The sequence below is a fragment of the Oryzias latipes genome, chromosome 2 (genome assembly GCF_053564925.1).
Source record: "Oryzias latipes strain Hd-rR chromosome 2, Olatipes_Hd-rR_3.1".
Taxonomy (NCBI): domain Eukaryota; kingdom Metazoa; phylum Chordata; class Actinopteri; order Beloniformes; family Adrianichthyidae; genus Oryzias; species Oryzias latipes.
Window position 1 is genome coordinate 37,759,441 of NC_136238.1, and position 18,866 is coordinate 37,778,306.

The window sequence follows — 18,866 nt, forward strand, 5'->3', positions numbered from 1 at the left end:
AACAGTGTTTTCTTCTTCTGTGGATGTTCTAGTGTTCTGAGCACATTGGTAAAGTCTGCTGCATCATCTGTCAGCTTCCATTTTCAGCATTTGGATCCTCAAAGTTCAGGAAGAAACCGGAATCCAAACTGCTTCCAGTTTCCATGTTTGGGATCTTCTGGACCTGTTGAAGGACACAGATTCTTTCCACATCATGAAGCTGTTCTTCTGAACCCAAACGGCCCACAGTTCTATGCTGATGATGCTCTTCTTCACCAACAGCCTCTCAGATCACAGATGCTGCAGTTTGCTTGGTCTGCTGGAAAGCAGCAGCGCTGCCACGCCCACCTGAAAGAGCCTCAGAGCTTCTCCAGCTGATGTCTTCAACACTGGGACTCCATCCCTTCTTCCATTCATCTTTCTGTCCGTTTGCTTTGAGGCCCAGATCCTCACCTGCTGCTGGCTTTGGTTCAGCAGCTGCTGACTGGAACGCTGAAGCTCAGAGCGTCCGGCGCTTTGATCTTCTGCACATTCAAGTGTGGAACAGATGCAGAGAAAAGCTCCAAAGTTCTCAGAGGAGCATTGATTCAGCAGATCTTTAGTTTCTGGAGACAACTTCAATGGAAGAATGAAAACCACATGGATTCAAGCTGAAACTCTGTCAGAGTCAATAAAGTTTTTTCAAAGATGAAGTTCTTGAAGGACAAAGCTCTCCTTCACTGTCAACACACACAGATGATCAGAACAGTTCCACATGTGTCTGCATGTTCTGGGAAGTTCTCCGGTTCCTGGGTTCCTCTGATCACGGGTCCAGCAGCGTGTTTCAGGAACACGGATGATCCAGAACATGGGATCAGACTGAAGTCAGCAGCTTTCAGCTCCTTTTGGGCTTCAAGCCCAGAGAGAAGACAGAAATGTGAGGAAGGCAGAGAACATGAAGGGTTCCTGACAGGAAAGAGAAGTTGGAGCCAGAAAGACTAGAACCGGATCAGGACCAACTCTGGACAGTCCTTTTAGTGGTGGAGCACAGACAGAAGCAGCATCATGTTTGTCACAGAGACGTGAGCTTTGAGGAGCCACTCTGCAGCTTGACCCTCTCAGATGTCAGCAGCTGTTTGTGTCCTCAGATCCAGTCAGACACCAACATGTTCCTCAGAGAACAGCATGTCAGCACACACTGCACACGCTTGGATCCATGCAGACGTGTTGGAAGCCAGAGCTTCAGGCCGGCCTTCAGTGGATCTGTCCGTTCATGCTGAATGGGAGCAGAAGAACGTCTGTTTCAGCTCTGCTGCTTCAGCTCCACTCAAACTGCTGGGAACTCCAAACTCTCTCAGAGGAGAAAAACAGCAGAAAGCTTTCTGCAGCTGCTCTCACAGTGGATCTTCCTCTGTCTTCTTCAGCAGCAGATGATGAAGAGTCACTTTCTTCAGGTTCCTCTCAGTCCTGACCTTCATTCCTGATGGACCAAAGCAGACTGACAGCAGCTCTTTAGCTCCACAAAGAAAACTCTGCAGTTTCCCAAAAACCTTCTGAAGCAGAAAAACCAGGAGACTTCCTGTCTGTCTGTCTGTCTGTCAGTGTTGGAGTCTTCCTCCATCTTCAAATGATGAAGGTTTCTGCTTTGGAACCTTCCAGAAAGCCTTTTGAAAGCCTCCTGATGATGCTGGAGGACAGGGAGGAGCGCAGGAGGATGCAGGAGCTCCCAGAGGAGGAGAGGCAGGAGGAGCAGAGGGAGCGGCTGCTGGAGCAGAAGCAGCTGCAGACGCACTTTTGGCTCTGGGCTTCAAACTTTGATCAGGAGGAAGAGGAGGAGCTAAAGAGGAGCAGGAATGCTGGGAGTGGGACTGGAATTCAGACTGAATCCAACATTTAGGGACAAAAATGGCGTCTTCCAGAAATAAATCAGAATCAGAATTCTTTATTTTCATTATAGATGGTGATACAATGAAATTGCAGCAGCCTTGAAGTCATGAAGTTAAATAAAATAAAATAGAATAACTGTATTTACATCTCTAACAAAAAATGAACAATATGTACAGAAACTGTTAAATATTAAATCTGTATGGACAAAATAGAATGGAATGAGTCGAGTTGCTGTGAGCGCAGCATAGTAGATATTGTGTTATTGCACAGAAGTCAAGATATTGCACACATGTGTAGTCAGAGATTTAGCATTTGTAAATAGTCAGAGTGGGTGTAGTTGGTGGAAGTGTGTGTATTCCGTATGGTGATTTCCTGTGGAAAAAAGCTGTTCCTTAGTCTGTTTGTCCTGGTTCTGATGGACCTGTACCTCCTTCCAGAGGGCAGCAGTTCAAACAGAGAGAAAGCAGGATGGGTGGAGTCAGTGATGATGTCAGTCACTCTGATGAGGCAGCATGACTGGTAGATGTCCTTCAGTGAGGGGAGGGGGCAGCCGATGATCCTCTTCTGTCTTTACCACTCTCTGGAGGCTCTGCCGTTCTGCTTCAGTGCAGTGGGAGAACCACACTGTGATGCAGGAGGACAGGATGCTCTCAATGGTTGAGCGGTAGAAGGTTACCAGCAGCTCCTGGTTCACATTGTTCTTCCTGAGTCTTCTCAGGAAGTGCAGGCGCTGCTGAGCCTTCCTGATGGTGTTGTTAGACCCTGTGAGGTCAGCAGAGATGGTGGTGCCCAGGAGGGTGAAGCTGTGGACCCTCTCTAAAGCTATATAAACTAATCATCCTCTTCTTCACTCTCACTCATGGTGCAGAGACGTAAGCTCAGTAAGGCAAAATAACTCGGCGAAACATGGCAAAACACAGTAAAACAGCTAAACAACTAAACACATTTGGTCAAAAACCAACATCCGTACAGACAGGCAAAGGGAATGATATCCCAGAATCCTTTGCGGTGCCGATCTAACAGCAGCACCAAAGTTACACCTACGGAATTAATTGAATTAATTTGAATGAAAGTAAAATAACTGTCTGAAAACTACGTGTAATTTTTAAACCGACTTACAAAAAAAATGATTTATTTTAACTGAAACAAATAATTAAGTTAGATAAAAGTAAAAAAAAATAATTCTTCCAACATCTATATGTGGTCTTATCACCCTCTCACTGTGGAAAAAGTATTATCTGAGCTTCTTCATCCACTAAATCATCTTCAAATGGACACGTCAGGCTGCTTCACCTTTCTGTAAACAAACTAACCTTGAACTAAACCTGCTCCCGACCAGGTTATGTTCAGAGCATGAGTTGCTATGGCAACTTGACCTACCCTGACACATACCTCCAAATTTCTGGAACCAAAAGCTGAGGTTATCAACTTCCTTAGCCTCAAACTGACCGTGAGAGCTAGCATAACCTGGGGGGTAATCCAGGAAGCAGGTTATGCTAGCTCTCACGGTAATTTTGAGAGATCGGCACCGCAAAGGATTGTGGGACATCACTCCCTTTGCCTGTCTGGACGGATTTGGGTTTAAGTGTGGGGTTTTGACCAAATGTGTTTATTTGTTTAGCTGTTTTACTGTGTTTTCCCATGTTTCGCTGAGTTATTTTGCCCTACTGAGCTTGCGTCTCTGCACCATGAGTGAGAGTGAGGGAGAGGATGATTAGTTTATATAGCACCCCTACGGTAAGAAATTACAATGACGATGATGCTAAGTTCCGTAATGAATTTTTGCTCTCCGTGCATTTTCCCCCCGTCTTTTTTGTTGTTATAAAAATGAGCATATCTGCCGGCTCAAACTTAGACATTTGAGAGTTCAAGAAATATAATTAATTAAAATGGAAAAAATATTAATTGAATTGGAGTAATTTGACATTTAGTTAAATAAATATGTAAATTTGAGTTGTATAAACAATTATTGAGTTTTATAGACGTAAGAAATTAGGTTGAATAAATTTAACTCAATTTTTTGTTACCAATAGAAGTAATTCTTTTAAGTTGGCAAAATTGGATACGTTATATATATAATATATGCGTCACAAGGAAAATAGAAACAAGATCAGAAACTCGTGGAAACTCTTTCTTTTACTGATGATGCAGCCGTGTTACTTTTTTAATGGACGTGTAATCTTCATACGCCGTCATTAAAATCTCAGACTCCGTCTCACTGAAGAACAGCGTTTTCTTTTTTTTTCACCATGCGTTTCCATGGTGACTCCAGAAATCGGCGATCTATTGAGAATTTCTTTATGTACCTGCTGTGCACGCCCATTAACCCAGGGTTACCAAGTCGAGTGTAATTACGCCGACTCATATCCGGTCTTTTGGAACCGACATACCCCGAGTAAGCAAGTTCAGGCGGATTTCAGCCAGAGTTCAGGCTCAAAGTCAGGCTAGTTTAAATATGCTTTCTGGAATACCCCCCTGACTGATTTGGTTTGGTTTTTGTTATTTTAGCCATCATGTATGAAGACATCAGACCTAAAATTACAGAAAAAAAGAATAAAGAGATTTTTACTTTAAAAAAACAAACTTATTTTATTTGATATCTTTGGTTCTTTACTGCACTGTTTATCTAAGTTATTACATTGAAGTGAGTAAATTATTACAAAGACGCACTAGTATTTTTTTAACATTTAATTTCAGTGTTCCAAATAACGCTACATGCATCAGTCCACTCCTTGAAGCAGTTGGGGAAGAAAACACAGCTACACACATGTGTCAGGCAGTTAGCCAGCTCCTGCTTCTATACTTGCATCAACTTAAAAGAAATAATATCTAGCATGTTCCTGAATATTAACAAGGAAATCATACATTTCAAATTGAAATTTTCCTTAAAGTAAATACAAAAACATAGTTGAAGTAATTACTGAAACATATAAGCAACCTTTCTCCTCTTGGCTTCATCATGCGCTAGCATGCTAGCTCCTTAAGGCCCGTACACACCGGGACGATTTTCGTGCGATATTCTCCGACGTTTAACGCCTAGCGACTAAACAATGGGCACCAATGTGAGTGTGCACACCGATGCGAAAAAGCGCCACGCGTAAAAGCGGCATTCTTTAAAAAAAACCCTCGGGTACGTTTTTTTGGTTTGACGCGCCGCGTCAACAACTACACGACCAATGAGAATGGCGCTTTTGCACACGTGTCTGGAGCTTCTGAAGTTACAGTAAAACACAACTTGGGGGCGCTCAACCACAAAACTGCCTTTCCGAGCACACATATCAGCGAAGAAGATAGACGCTCAAGTAGCGTCTACACTGCCGCAAAGAAATAATGACGGACATTCTAAAATATCCCCGAAAACGTTCATGATACATCTTGTACCAGTAGATAAAACTCCCCATGTTCGTCTCTTCTCGTAACTATGGGATGTACCCAAAATCGGCGTCTTTTCCGGCGTCTTTCATCATTCAACAGAACAATTATTTCTTCATCACTGTAACTGGAGCTACTGGTGCTTGAAATATTCATGTTTGGAGGGAGCACGTGATGCTGTAGTATCGCGAGAGCCGACGAGAGGAGTGTGGTGAGTTTACTTGGCGGCGCGTAAGTTGTGAACAAACATTTTTGATTTATGTAATTACACCGCCATATTTAAATAATCCAGAAAGTTTAAAAAATAAAAATCTGAAAAAGTTTGTCAAGCATTTGCCTGCCTGGATGACCTGGAGGACCTGGAGGATCTGGAGAATTACATCGACGAGTGTTTCAATACCTGCCTCATGAAGAAATCCAACACCGCCACTCCGTCCACCAAACGCAACCGTCCCGAAGACTCCCCGGGGGCTGCCTCCTCCCCAGGCAGCAACATGAGTGATATCCTGGATTCAATTGATAAAAGGCTCTCCAGCCTTGATTGCCGTTTAAATCTGCTGGAGATCCTCCATAAGGAATTCCAAGGTCTGCGAGAGTCTCTGGAGTTCAGCCAACAGCAGGTGCAGGAGCTCGCAGCGGAGAACCAGGCCCTCAGAGAGACCGTGAAGATCTTGGGCCACGACACCGCCCGTCTCTCTGAGGAAAACCGATCCATCAAGGAAACCCTCCTGGATCTTCAGGCGAGGAGCATGAGGGACAATCTAGTGTTCGCAGGGATTCCAGAAGAGGCAGGGGAAGTCCCGGAGAACATTGTTAAGTCCTTTATAGAGGTCCACCTGAAACTCCCCAAGGAAGAAGTCCAGAAGATCTCCTTCCACAGGGTTCACCGGCTCGGAGGAAAAAGGCCGGACAATCAGCGTCCCCGTCCTATTGTTGCTAAATTTGAACATTATAAACAAAAGATGCAGGTAAAAAGCAGAGGGCGAGAGCTGAAAGACACACAATACAGCGTGAATGATCAGTTTCCAGGCGAGATCCTCCGCCGGCGGAAAATCCTCTTCCCGCTGAGGAGGAAGCACCTGTCTGCTGGAGCCCGTGCGGTGGTTGCCGTTGATAAACTTTTTGTGAATGGCAAGCTGTTCCGGGACCCAGAGGTAACACCCTGGCTGTGCTGAAGGCTTTCAGAGGCGCACTGACATCTGCGCTGCCCAGAAGAAACCCGCAAACTTATTTAACTAGGAAATAATCGGATCATCAATAATCCACACCTCTCAGGAAAAGTGTTTTTTCTTTCTCTCACATTCATGTTTCTGTTGTTGTTTCGTTGTTTTTGTTTTTTGTTCTTTCTCTTTCCCTCTCTCTTTTCTCTTGTCCCCCCCCCTTCCCATGTCCTCATATGTGAATCAGGTAAAGTCAACGCAACCACGGTGAGTATTTATTTATGCACGGAACGGGCGCGCGCGCATACTAGCGCGCATAAGAGCATGCACACGCGATCCCGCACACACACGTTGATAAACTGCAAAAACCTCACTTAGGCTCACACAGGACGCACATAACATGCAGCTCATAGCCAAGACACGTTCACCCACAACGCATAGCGCTTGTCAGTGTAGCAGGTACGCACAGCGGGCACGCGCACACGGACGGGCACACGCACTATTTAGCCTTGCACTCTCCCGGTTAGAACAGCTATGAACAGTCTTAACATCGTTAGCTGGAATGTGCGTGGACTTGGTTCTGGGCCAAAGAGATTGAAAGTGTTAAATCACCTGGATGATCTTAAAGCAGATATAGCTTTACTGCAGGAGACCCATTTATCTTTATCAGCTGGTCAACTCCTGTGCTGTTCCCAGTATCAAGTTATGTATTCTGCCAGTTTCAACTCCAAACAAAGAGGGGTTGCAGTTTTGATTAATAAAAATGTTACATTTACTCATAAGGATACAGTTACTGACCCAGAAGGCAGATTTGTAATCATTAATATATCCATTCAGAATAAAGACTTTTGCATCGCCAGCATCTATGGTCCTAATGTTGACGACTCTTCCTTCTTTCACAGATTCTTCACCTCACTCTCAGTTCACTCTGACTCCACAATCATTATAGGAGGAGACGTCAACCTTGTTTTGGACCCTGAACTTGACAGACTCAGCACAGCAGCAAACCAGCGTACATGGCAGTCTGCAAGTATTCTAAAGCAGTACATGAATGATTTGGGTCTCTGCGACGCGTGGCGCTCATGTCATCCAAGCACTAAGGGGTTCACCTTTTTTTCTCCAGTTCACCATTCACAATCTCGTTTAGATTATTTATTAGTCAGTAACTCCCTTTTGAAAGAAATTAAAAGTTCCAACATTCATCCAATTATTATCAGTGACCATGCACCAGTTTCTGTTACTATTTCAAGGGAAGTACCCAGACCCTCGGGTTCAACCTGGAGGTTTAATACGTCTCTGTTAAAAGACCAGGAATTTATTGAATTCTTTAAAAAAGAGTGGGCAACCTTCTTAGAATTCAACGATACTTCTGAAATATCACCAAGTATTCTTTGGGAAGCAGCAAAAGCAGTCATGAGAGGGAAAATCATCTCTTATTCAACGCATAAAAAACGCAAGGAGAAAGCAGATTTATTAGAATTAGGAAATAAAATAAAAACTCTGGAGACTGCTTGTGCTGCTTCTGCACAGGAACACATACTGGGGGACCTGAAAAATTTAAAGCTGCAGTTAAATGACATCATCAATAAACAAACACAATTCCAGATACAAAGGCTTCGACTGGAAAGATATGAAAACTCAAATAAATCTGGCAAATTTCTAGCTAATCAGCTTAAAATTAATAAAGAAAAATCAACAATCACTTCGATTATGGACCAAACAGGGAATGTCACCCATGACCCGGTAAAAATTAATAATGCGTTTAAAGACTTTTATCAAAACTTATACACTCCACAGATCAATCCATCAGAACAAAGCATCAACTCATTTCTCAACAATATAAACCTGCCCAAGTTAAACGAAGATCAAATCACAAATTTAGACTCTCCGCTCTCGTTGTCTGAGCTTCATGAAGCTCTGTTACTTATGCCTAATGGTAAAGCACCAGGGCCTGACGGCTTTCCTGCAGAGTTTTATAAGGAATTCTGGGAACAACTGGCACCAACGTTTTATAAAACGGTAAAATTTATCAATGAAAGCCAATCTCTACCACCTAACATGAACTCCGCCAACATTATCCTTCTTCTAAAACCAGACAAAGACCCCACGAGTCCTTCAAGCTATCGCCCCATTTCTTTAATTAATGCAGATGTAAAAATTATCTGCAAAGCACTAGCACAGAGAATAGAAAAAGTCACTCCTCACATAATTGACTTTGATCAAACTGGATTCATCAAAGGCAGACACTCGGATGACAATGTCCGCAGACTCGTTAACATAATAGACTTTGCCACCATCAAAAACCAGGAAATGACGGTACTATCGCTGGATGCTGAAAAAGCCTTTGACAGAGTAAATTGGAAGTTCCTCATTGCTGCCCTCCATAAGTTTGGGTTTGGAGAATCATTCATCAATTGGATCAAAATATTATATCACAACCCCAATGCATCAGTTAGAACTAATAAACAGACTTCCAACAGGTTTTTTCTTGGAAGAGGAACTAGACAGGGTTGCCCACTCTCCCCCTCGCTTTTTGCAATATTTATCGAGCCTCTAGCTGCAGCAATAAGACAGAATGAGAGTATTAAAGGAATTAAAACCAAACACAGCCATCATAAAATTAGTCTCTATGCAGATGACATATTACTGTTTTTAAGTAATATACATTCTGTAAATGAAACGGCAACAATCATTAATGAATTCTCTTCTATATCAGACTATTCCATTAATTGGAATAAATCTGTTTTATTACCACTGAACAGTAATGCGGAGCAAGGACTCACAATACCAGTTAAATCAGGCAATATAAAATATCTAGGTATTTATTTTTCCCCCAAAATATCAGAACTGGTGCTGCTAAACTACACCCTATTACTGAAAAACATACAGGACGACCTAACACGCTGGACCAACCTGCCTTTGTCCCTTATGGGCAAGGTAGCCACGGTTAAAATGAAAATCTTACCCAAAGTTAATTATCTCTTCTCAATGATTCCCACACAACCGCCATTAAAATGGTTCAAAACATTAGACTCATCCATATCAAGCTTTCTATGGAACAATAAACCTGCAAGAATTAGTCTAAAAACTTTAAAATCTGCAAAAAGCTGTGGAGGATTAGAATTACCTAACTTCCACAATTACTTTCTTGCAAATAGATTACAATACATCTTAAAATGGTTAAAAAATAATCCAGAAACCAACTCATGGTTAGACTTGGAACAGGCGTTATGTGGAAAGATCAACCTGTCAGATCTTCCATTTATTAGTCAAATAGTTAAAAAACAGGATTGTTTCAAAAGTATTAATATAAATGCCACTTTAACAGCCTGGTGGGAATTTCTCAAAATATCAAAATCATCAATTCAACCGTGCAAAATGACACCCATCTGGAACAACCCAGACATCCTCATAAACAAAAAAATTAACCACTTCCCAGCTTGGCAAGCAGGGGGCATAAAACAACTAGAGCACATAATTATTGATAGAAGATTCATAACTCCCCAGGAACTTCAAGACAAACATGGAATATATAACTTCTTGGAATATCAGCAACTTAAATCAATTATTACTAAAAAGTTTAAATACAGAGACAACGATTTAAAGCTACCAGATGTAGTTACCACTCTGATCAATTTCTCAATGAATAAAACTCTCTCCAAAATATACAAACTTTTATGTAATTTAGATAACAATATTTCACTTCCGACAACAAAATGGGATGCGGATTTGAGCATCAGCACAGATGAAAGTTTTTGGTCAGAACTTTGTCTAAACACCTTTAAAATGACAAAAAATCCAAATCTGCAGCTAATCCATTTCAAAACTCTTCACAGAATTTACTACACTGGACAGAGGATGTTCAAGATGGGTCTCAGTAACTCAGACATTTGTCAGCACTGTGACAGTAATCTACCCGACAATTACATGCATGCACTATGGTTCTGCACGCCTGTCCAGGCTCTCTGGCAGCAGGTATGTGCCGATCTATCAGTCTGGCTTAAGGTTTCAATCACAGCTTCACCGTCACTTTGTGTGCTTGGTGACATGAGTGCCATCGATGTAGAAGGAGGATTAGGCTCTATCATTTTCATAACTCTTTGCATTGCTAAAAAAACTATTTTAATAAATTGGAAAAGCAAAAAAAATATAAATATAAGTCAACACAGAAATCTGCTGCTTGATCATATCAGCTTGGAAAAAATTACAGCCCAAAGTTCAAGTAACTTTGAAAGAATTCGGTCTCTCTGGTCTCCCATAGCTAACTCCGTGACTTAGGGGGTGGGGGGGGCATGGTCGTCGCTGCTCCTTGCCCTTATGCCGTGGGCCGGGGTGGGGGTCGGGGCCTCCGGTGCCTGGCCGGGGCTGGTGGGGGCTCCGTTGGTCGGGGGGTCGGGTCCGGCGCCTGGGTGGGGCGGCCTGGGGCGCTGCGTGGTCCTCTGGGCTTGGGTGTGGGGGTGCGTGGTGGGGGGGGTGGGGTGGTGGTCTGGCTTGGCTTGGGGGGGTTGTCCCTTTGCCTGTGCTGGGGGGGGTTGGCGGGGGGCGCTGCTCGGGGGGGGGGCCCAGCGGCGCTGGATGGGCTTCCCGTCTACACCTGGGGCTGGGATCGGCCCTTCCCTGGCTCTGGGGCGGGACGGGACAACCCTCTTGGGGCCCCCGGTCACTCTGGGTGTCATCCGCTTCGGCTGCGGGGTCTGGGGGTGGGGTGGGGTGGGGGTCTTGTCGGCCCTGTCCTGTGGGGGGGCATTCTGGGGGAGGGGGGGGGGGCACTATTGGTACGGGGCAGGGGGGGTTGACGGGTCGGGGTCTCCGCTGAGGCCATCAGCGGTTTCCCCGGCCGGTTGGCTGCCTCGGTCCCGTCGAGGCCTGACCAGAGCTCTTCTAGGGCCGGCGTTTGGGGGTGGGGGCCTGGGCTTGCTCCGGGGGGGGCCGGCGCTTTCTGGCTCCCCTCTCTCTGTGTGGGGGTGGTGGTGCTGGGCCTGGGGTGTCTGCGCCTCCGGGGGTGGGGCCCCGGGGCTGGGTGGGCCTGGCCCCCTTGCTGGGGGGGGGGCGGGGGACGGCTGTTTGACCACCGGGGGACAGTCTATCATCTGTCCCCAACTTACCCCTTCCTCATATAACCTCATAATAGGGTGAGGGGGTGGGGGGCTTAGCCTGCGATGAGCCTTGGGGGGGGGGGTTTACTAGGCAGTGACCCCCCTCCTGTGGTTGCCGTATGGAGTGGGCCCCCCCTCTTTCGGTTTTATTTGCACCTTAGACATGTAGGGCCCTTGGTAGGGGGGGTGCTTGGACATCACTGCCAGCAAGCAGCGGATGTCCTCCTAGCACCCTACCCGCCAATTTTAACCGCACCTTAGACATTTAGGGCCCCTTGGTGGGGAGGGTGAGGGGACGTCACTGTGAGTAATCAGGAGACGTCCCCTTAGTGCCCTACCCGCCAATTTTAACCGCACCCCCCTTAGTACACACACCCCTCCCCCCTCAATATATACATCCCAACATAAACACACACACATGCACACACACACTCTCTCAAACACACATACACGCACACACATTTTGCAAGGAAGGTGGGACCTAGGACCATCTGTCCCCTGCCTCTTCCCTGGTGGGGGGTACGGGCCCCTTTGCAACGGCGGCTGTGTCCCCGGGGTGCTGGCTTCCTGGGCCCGGCGGTGCTCTCTCCTCGCGGTGGGGGGGTTCACATTACATCTGAGCCGGGGGTGTTCGTGTCCCTGGGGGGTGGGTTCTGGTCCTTGCTCCTGAGTGCTGGGCCCCGCCAAATTTCCAACTGTGGCCGAGCCTGGTCGGGCCATATTTACAACACCCCTTGTGGGCCCTCTTTTTTCCCCGGGGTTCCCCCCTCCTGGGCGGGGGCGGCGGGCCCCTGCCTCGCTCCTCCCTGGACCAACCGTGGGCCGGGCGGATGGCTGCCTGGAGTGCGGAGTGGGTCTCCCTTGGGGGGTCCTGGCCCGTACCTGGGGTTGGGGCGGGGGGATGCCCGGAACTCCTGGGTGGTGGTGGGGTGCTCGTCTGGGGCTGTGGGCGTCCTTCTCCGGTGGGGCCCTGCGTTGGGTTCTCCCGGCGCGGCGGGGGGGCTGCTCTCCTGGTTGGGCTGGGGCGGCGCCCTCTTTCCCTCCGTGCCTCCCTGCTCTCTGGCTCTGGGGGCCTTGCGGCGGCCCTGCTGGCCCTGGCCTGGGTGGCGGGCTTGGTCGCCCGGGCGGCGGTTGTTCCCTGCCGGTTCCCGTGTGGTGTTGGGGGGAATCCGGCTGCCGCTGCTGGTGCGGTGGGGGTCTTGGGGTGGGGATGGCTGGGCACTCTCCCTCCTTCTTTTCACGTTCCACCATCCATTTTAGAAGAACATAAACACTCACCTGAGCACAGGTGTTAGCTCAACAGACTGAATGACTGAAATATTTCACAGTAGTTGGTTTTAAGGCATACGTATGCGTGTGAACACTATCTGTTTTGTGTACATGTCGACAGGTGGACATTTTTGCAACTAACAGGTGTGTTTATAACATTTGAGTGTGTGTGTGGACAGGCTCCGCCCTTTTTTTTTTTGTTTTTTTTTTACATTTGAACCTTACCATAATGATTAACAACCAGTAAACTTGTTGCTTTATGCTGCTTCATGGTCTTATCCCCCTTCCCCTCCTATTATCACCCCCTACCCCCCCTCTCTCTAACGTCCCTCTTTCTTCTTCCCCTCTTTCCTTTTCCGTCCGGTCCAACACCAAAGATTTTCAGACATGTTTGAAATTAATAAAGTTTGGCCTCAATTACAAAAGGGGTTTATTCAGACATACCTTTGGTTTGTCTGAAGATTAATAACCCCTCTTGTTAAAGAAAAATATGTCCAACCCAAGAGGCCCTCAGCTCTCATCTGTCTGCCTAGCTGTTGGACAGGACAAGTTAGAAAAAAAAGAAAAAAAAAAAAAAAAAAAAAGAAATATTCATGTTTTCTATGTATGATTCTGACAAGTGCCTAAATACTTGCTCTCTTCTTCTGAGTGAAAAGCGAGTTAAAGAAGAGTAAAGTTGCGCCACCTTGTGTACAGGAGTATTTCTGTTTTACATTAAGCGCCATCTAATGTCAGGGAATGAAATTGCATGTTTGCTCGGCTCATCGTCAGCGAAAATCGCCTGGGTATGAACACAAAAGACGTGTTGAAAAACGCTAGCGAATAACGGCTGGCGAATATTCGTCCCGGTGTGTACGCGCCTTTAGCTTGCTAACTCGTCAAACTCATGGTTAACTTATTAAAAAAACTGAAAAACAATCTTCAACTCACCAGGATATCTCTTTAAACAGAACTCTGTTTGAAAATCTTTATAATACTCCTTCAGTGTTGATTCATGCCAAGTTACTATTTCTATATGTGTTCCAGAAGCACACTGATGTCCTTTCATCTCACCGTGTCGGCGCAGATAGAAAAAACCTTGAATAAAATAAAATTTAAAAAAACGAAACTGCACATAGGTGACCCGAACCGAAAGTGCCGTACCGAAACGTTTTGGTAAAACTACATGTACCGTTACACCCCTATTAATTGAACTAACAAAGTATGTACTGCAGTCACTACTTTGTATTAAATGTTTATTGAATTTTCACTGATCACATTAAAAGTGTTAAAATTAAAGATGTATAAAAAAACATTTCAACCATAATGAAGACATTCAAGAATTAGCTCTAATGACTCAAAAACAAACAACTCATTTCTATTTGCAGGTACATCTAAAACAATTCATTTTGTGAAAAAGTTGTACATATTTTGTCAGCAGTAAAATTCTTTGTCTAAAATTATTACACAAAGATTCAAATGTATTGATCCATTACTTTTTCTGCTTTTGATGTAGAGAAGATGAAAACCTAAAAAGATTTCCTGGAAAATAAGAATATCATATTATAACAATAAATTAGTAGAAAACGTCATTTCTACACATTAAATACGCACTTGTTCCTCCCTCTAATGAAGTTACTTCATCAATATTGTATGGAGGCTATCAGATTTTTCCCTCCTGTAAAATAAAGTCTTTGACTGTGGTGCAGAGGTTGAGGTGTGGACCTCTTATCAGAAAAGTTTAGAATTTAGAGTTTACACTAACTCCTTTATTACATTGTTTGTAAAGAGAAAGTCTTGTGAGTTCTCATGTGTGTTTTGAGATTAGATAAATCATTAAAACTTTTTTACATTCTTTACAAGAAAAAGGCTTTTCTCCCGTGTGAGTTCTTGTGTGTTTTGAGATGAGATATTTGATTAAAACTTTTATCACATTCTTTACAAGAAAAAGGCCTTTCTCCTGTATGAATTCTCATGTGTGTTTTGAGATGAGATATTTGATTAAAACTCTTTCTACATTCTTTACAAGAAAAAGGCTTTTCTCCTGTGTGAATTATCATGTGTATTTTAAGACTAGCCGCATTGCGAAAACTTGTATCACATTCATTACAAGAAAAAGGCATTTCTCCTGTATGAATTCTCATGTGTGTTTTGAGATTAGATACATCACAGAAACTTTTTTTACATTCTTTACAAGAAAAAGGCTTTTCTCCTGTGTGAGTTCTCATGTGTGTTTTGAGATAAGATACACGACTAAAACTTTTTTTACATTCTTTACAAGAAAAAGGCATTTCTCCTGTGTGAATTCTCATGTGTCTTTTGAGATTAGATACATCACAGAAACTCCTACTACATTCTTTACAAGAAAAAGGCTTTTCTCCTGTGTGAATTCTCGTGTGTCTATTGAGATTAGATATTTGACTAAATCTTTTCTCACAGTCTTTACAAGAAAATCTCTCATCTTCTGCATGGATACTTGAGTGAATTCTGAACAGAGATTTTTTACAAAAGCTTTTATCATATTCAACCTGACTATCAGTTACATTAATGCTCTGCTGGTTGTTTAGATATGCTTCATTGTTCTCATCTTCCTCATTAGTAGGAATCTCCATCAAGGTATCAGTCTCCTGCTTCAGATCAAGCTGATCTTCATCCTGACTGATGCAGAGTTCCTCTGGTTCCTCTTTAATCTGTGGAGGTTCTGGTTCCTTCAGTTCCTCTTTGGTCTGTGGAAGTTCCGGTTCTTCCTGTTCCACTCTGAAGTTCCTCTGCTGGATGCAGAGATCTTCCTCCTCAGTCATCAAACACTGGGGGAGGACTGCAGAAACACAAGTAGAGGCCCTTTTATATGTCATGGTGACTTTATGCATTGTTAATTATCAATACAATTTTAAATAGAATCATTCAGAATATGCACAATAAATAACTTTTAATGTTTTAAAATAAGTTTCTTGTTTTCTTTAGCACAACAGTATAAAACTGTCCTCTACACCTGCCCCCTATGAGGAGAGCTTTACTTACTAATTACTTTTGTTTGTCAACTATGGATCACGATTGGTCCAAAATTCTTAATAGCTGTTAAAGATACCGTAGCTAACAACGTAATGTTCTGATATAATCTTTTTGTCTATAGCCGCAGTTACATGTGCAAAATGTCTTGATCGGATCATATATATATATATATGATCCGATCAAGATATATATATATATATCCGATATATATATATATCCGATATATATATATATATATATATATATATATATATATATATATATATATATATATGATCCTATATTACACTGTATTTATCCCACAAAGGAAAATTCGTCTCCACATTTGCTCCCTTGGGGAGCGGTGAGTTGCAGCCGAACTGAGCTCGGGGTTAGGTTAATTGCTCGCCATTAATATGGTAATTGCCCCCAGTACCCTGCATGGTAGCTTCCCACTTTACCAACCGAGCTACCGAGCAATGAACAGATTTAAATTCGATCGTGTACAAATATGGAACAAACGTTCAGTGCCCTACCCGCCAATTTTAATTACACCCCCCTTAGTAAACACACCCCTCCCCCCTCAAAATACATTCCAACATAAACACACACACATGCAAACACTCACCCTCACAAACACACATACATGCACACACATTTTGTAAGGAAGGTGGGACCTAGGACCATCTGTCCCCTACCCCTTCCCTGGTGGAGGGTACGAGGCACTTGGCAACGGTGGCCGAGTCCCCTGGGTGCCGTTTTCCTAGGCCCGGCGTTGCTCTTTCCGCGCGGGGAGGGGGTTCACATTACACGTGAGCCGGGGGTGTCCGTGTCCCTGGGGGTGGGTTCTGGTCCTTGCCCCTGAGCGCTGGGTCCCGCCCAATTTCCAACTGTGGCTGAGCCTGGTTGGGCCATGTTTACGACATCCCTTGTGGGCCCCCTTTTTCTCTGGGGTGCTCCTCTCCTGGGCGGAGAGGGCTGGCCCCTGCCTTGCTCCTCCCTGGACCAACCTTGGGCCGGGTGGGTGGCTGCCTGGAGTGCGGAACAGGTCTCCCTTGGGGGGTCCTGGTTCGTACCTGGGATTGGGGCAGGGGGATGCCCAGAACTCCTGGGTGGTGATGGGGTGCTCGTCTGGGGCTGTGGGCGCCCTTCTCGGGCGGGGCCCTGCGTTTGGCTCTCCCGGCGCGGCGGGGGGGCTGCTCTCCTGGTTGGGGCGGTGCTCTCTTTCCCCCCATGCCTCCCTGCTCTCTGGCTCTGGGGGCCTCGCGGCGGTCCTGCTGGCCCTGGCCTGGGTGGCGGATTTGGTCGCCCGGGGGGCGGTTGTTCCATGTCTCCTGCCGTGTGTTGTTGAGGGGTTCCGGCTGCCGCTGCTGCTGCAGCGGGGGTCTTGGTGTGGGGATGGCTGGGCACTCTCCCTCCTTCTTTTCACATTCCACCATCCATTTTAGAAGAACATAAACACTCACCTGAGCACAGGTGTTAGCTCACCTTTGCACTAATAGTTTGCATGATTGAATGAATGAAAGATTTCACACTAGTTGGTTTAAAGGCATAAGTATCCGTGTGTGAACACTATCTGTTTTGTGTACACGTTGACATGTGGACATTTTTGCAGCTAGCAGGTGTGTTGATAACTTTTGAGTGTGTCTGTGGACAGGCCCCGCCCTTTTTGTACTACATTTGAACCTTACCGTAATGATAAACAACCAGTAAACTTGCTGCTCTATGCTGCTTCATGGTCTTATCTTATCCCCTTCCCTCCTATTATCACCCTCCTACCCCCCCTCTCTCTCTCTCTAACATCCCTCTCTCTTCTTCCCTTTATTTTCTTTTCCGTCCGGTCCAACACCAAAGATTTTCAAACATGATTGATATTAATAAAGTTTGGCCTCAATTACAAAAGGGGTTTATTCAGACATACAGCGGGGAAAATAAGTATTGAACACGTCAACATTTCTCTCAAAAAACATATTTCTAATCGAGCTATTGACACGAAATTTTCATCAGATGTCGGCATCAACCCAAATAATGCACACATAGAAACATTTATGTCCATAAATGAAGTTATGTGTAATAAAGTGAAATGGCACAGGGAATAAGTATTGAACACATGAAGAAAAGGAGGGGTAAAATGGTCTGGCAAGCCAAGAAAGCAGCTGTAGTTTGTCAGTATTCAGAAGGTTAACCTGCCCCCTATTATTGCAAAGTAATATCAGCTGGTATAGTCCTGATTGATGCCTTTTAAAAAGGTTTCTCACCAGCAAGGTGTTAGACAAGAAGCATTGCATGATGGGTAAAAGCAAAGAGCTGCCCAAAGACCTACGCAACCTTATTGTTGCAAATCACACTGAAGGCATTGATTACAGGCGCATTTCTAAACTTCTGAAAGTTCCAGTGAGTACCATTGGGGCCATGGGGAAATGGAAAGAACACGGCATTACCATAAACCTGCCACGGCCAGGTGCTCCTCGCAAGATTTCAGACAGAGGAGTCAGAACAATCATCAGAAGGGTTCTCCAACAGCCCAGGACAACTCATGGAGAGCTTCAGAAAGACCTGGAATCAGCAAGTACTGTTGTTTCAAAGAAAACAATAAGTAATGCACTCAACCGCCATGGCCTCCATGCACGCACACCACGCAAGACTCCATTTTTGAAGAAGAAGCATGTTGAAGCTCGTTTGGAGTTTGCGACACAACATTTGGATAAACCCATGACATTCTGGGAGAAGATACTCTGGTCAGATGAGACCAAAATTGAACTCTTCGGATGTCATAAGACACAACATGTTTGGAAGAAAAATGGCACCGCGCATCACCCCCAAAACAATACCAACAGTCAAGTTTGGAGGTGGGAGCATGATGGCGTGGGGCTGTTTTTCAGCATGTGGTACTGGTAGACTTCATATCATTGAAGGAATAATGACTGGAGAAAAGTATCGAGACATTCTTGATCCGAATCTGCTGTCATCTGCCAGGCTGCTGAAGATGAAAAGAGGGTGGATCTTTCAGCAAGACAACGATCCCAAGCACACAGCCAAGGTAACACTCAACTGGTTGAAGAAAAAGAAAATAAAGCTGCTAGAATGGCCCAGTCAATCACCAGACTTGAATCCAATTGAAAATCTTTGGAAAGAACTGAAGATCCGGGTTCAC

The 18,866-nt window shown here is 44.8% G+C and overlaps 1 protein-coding gene across 2 annotated transcripts in view; it reads right to left on the bottom strand.

Annotated features, from left to right (window-relative positions):
• Positions 1-13,089: 13,089 nt before the first annotated feature.
• The window catches only part of LOC144986903 (uncharacterized), a 68,463-nt gene continuing 62,686 nt past the window's right edge, over positions 13,090-18,866 (bottom strand). For both annotated transcript variants that reach the window (XM_078935598.1, XM_078935588.1), the window contains one exon: positions 13,090-15,539. In XM_078935598.1, the coding sequence (XP_078791724.1) occupies positions 14,578-15,539 (962 nt within the window). In that variant the 3' untranslated portion in view covers positions 13,090-14,577. The remainder of the gene's footprint in view (positions 15,540-18,866) is intronic.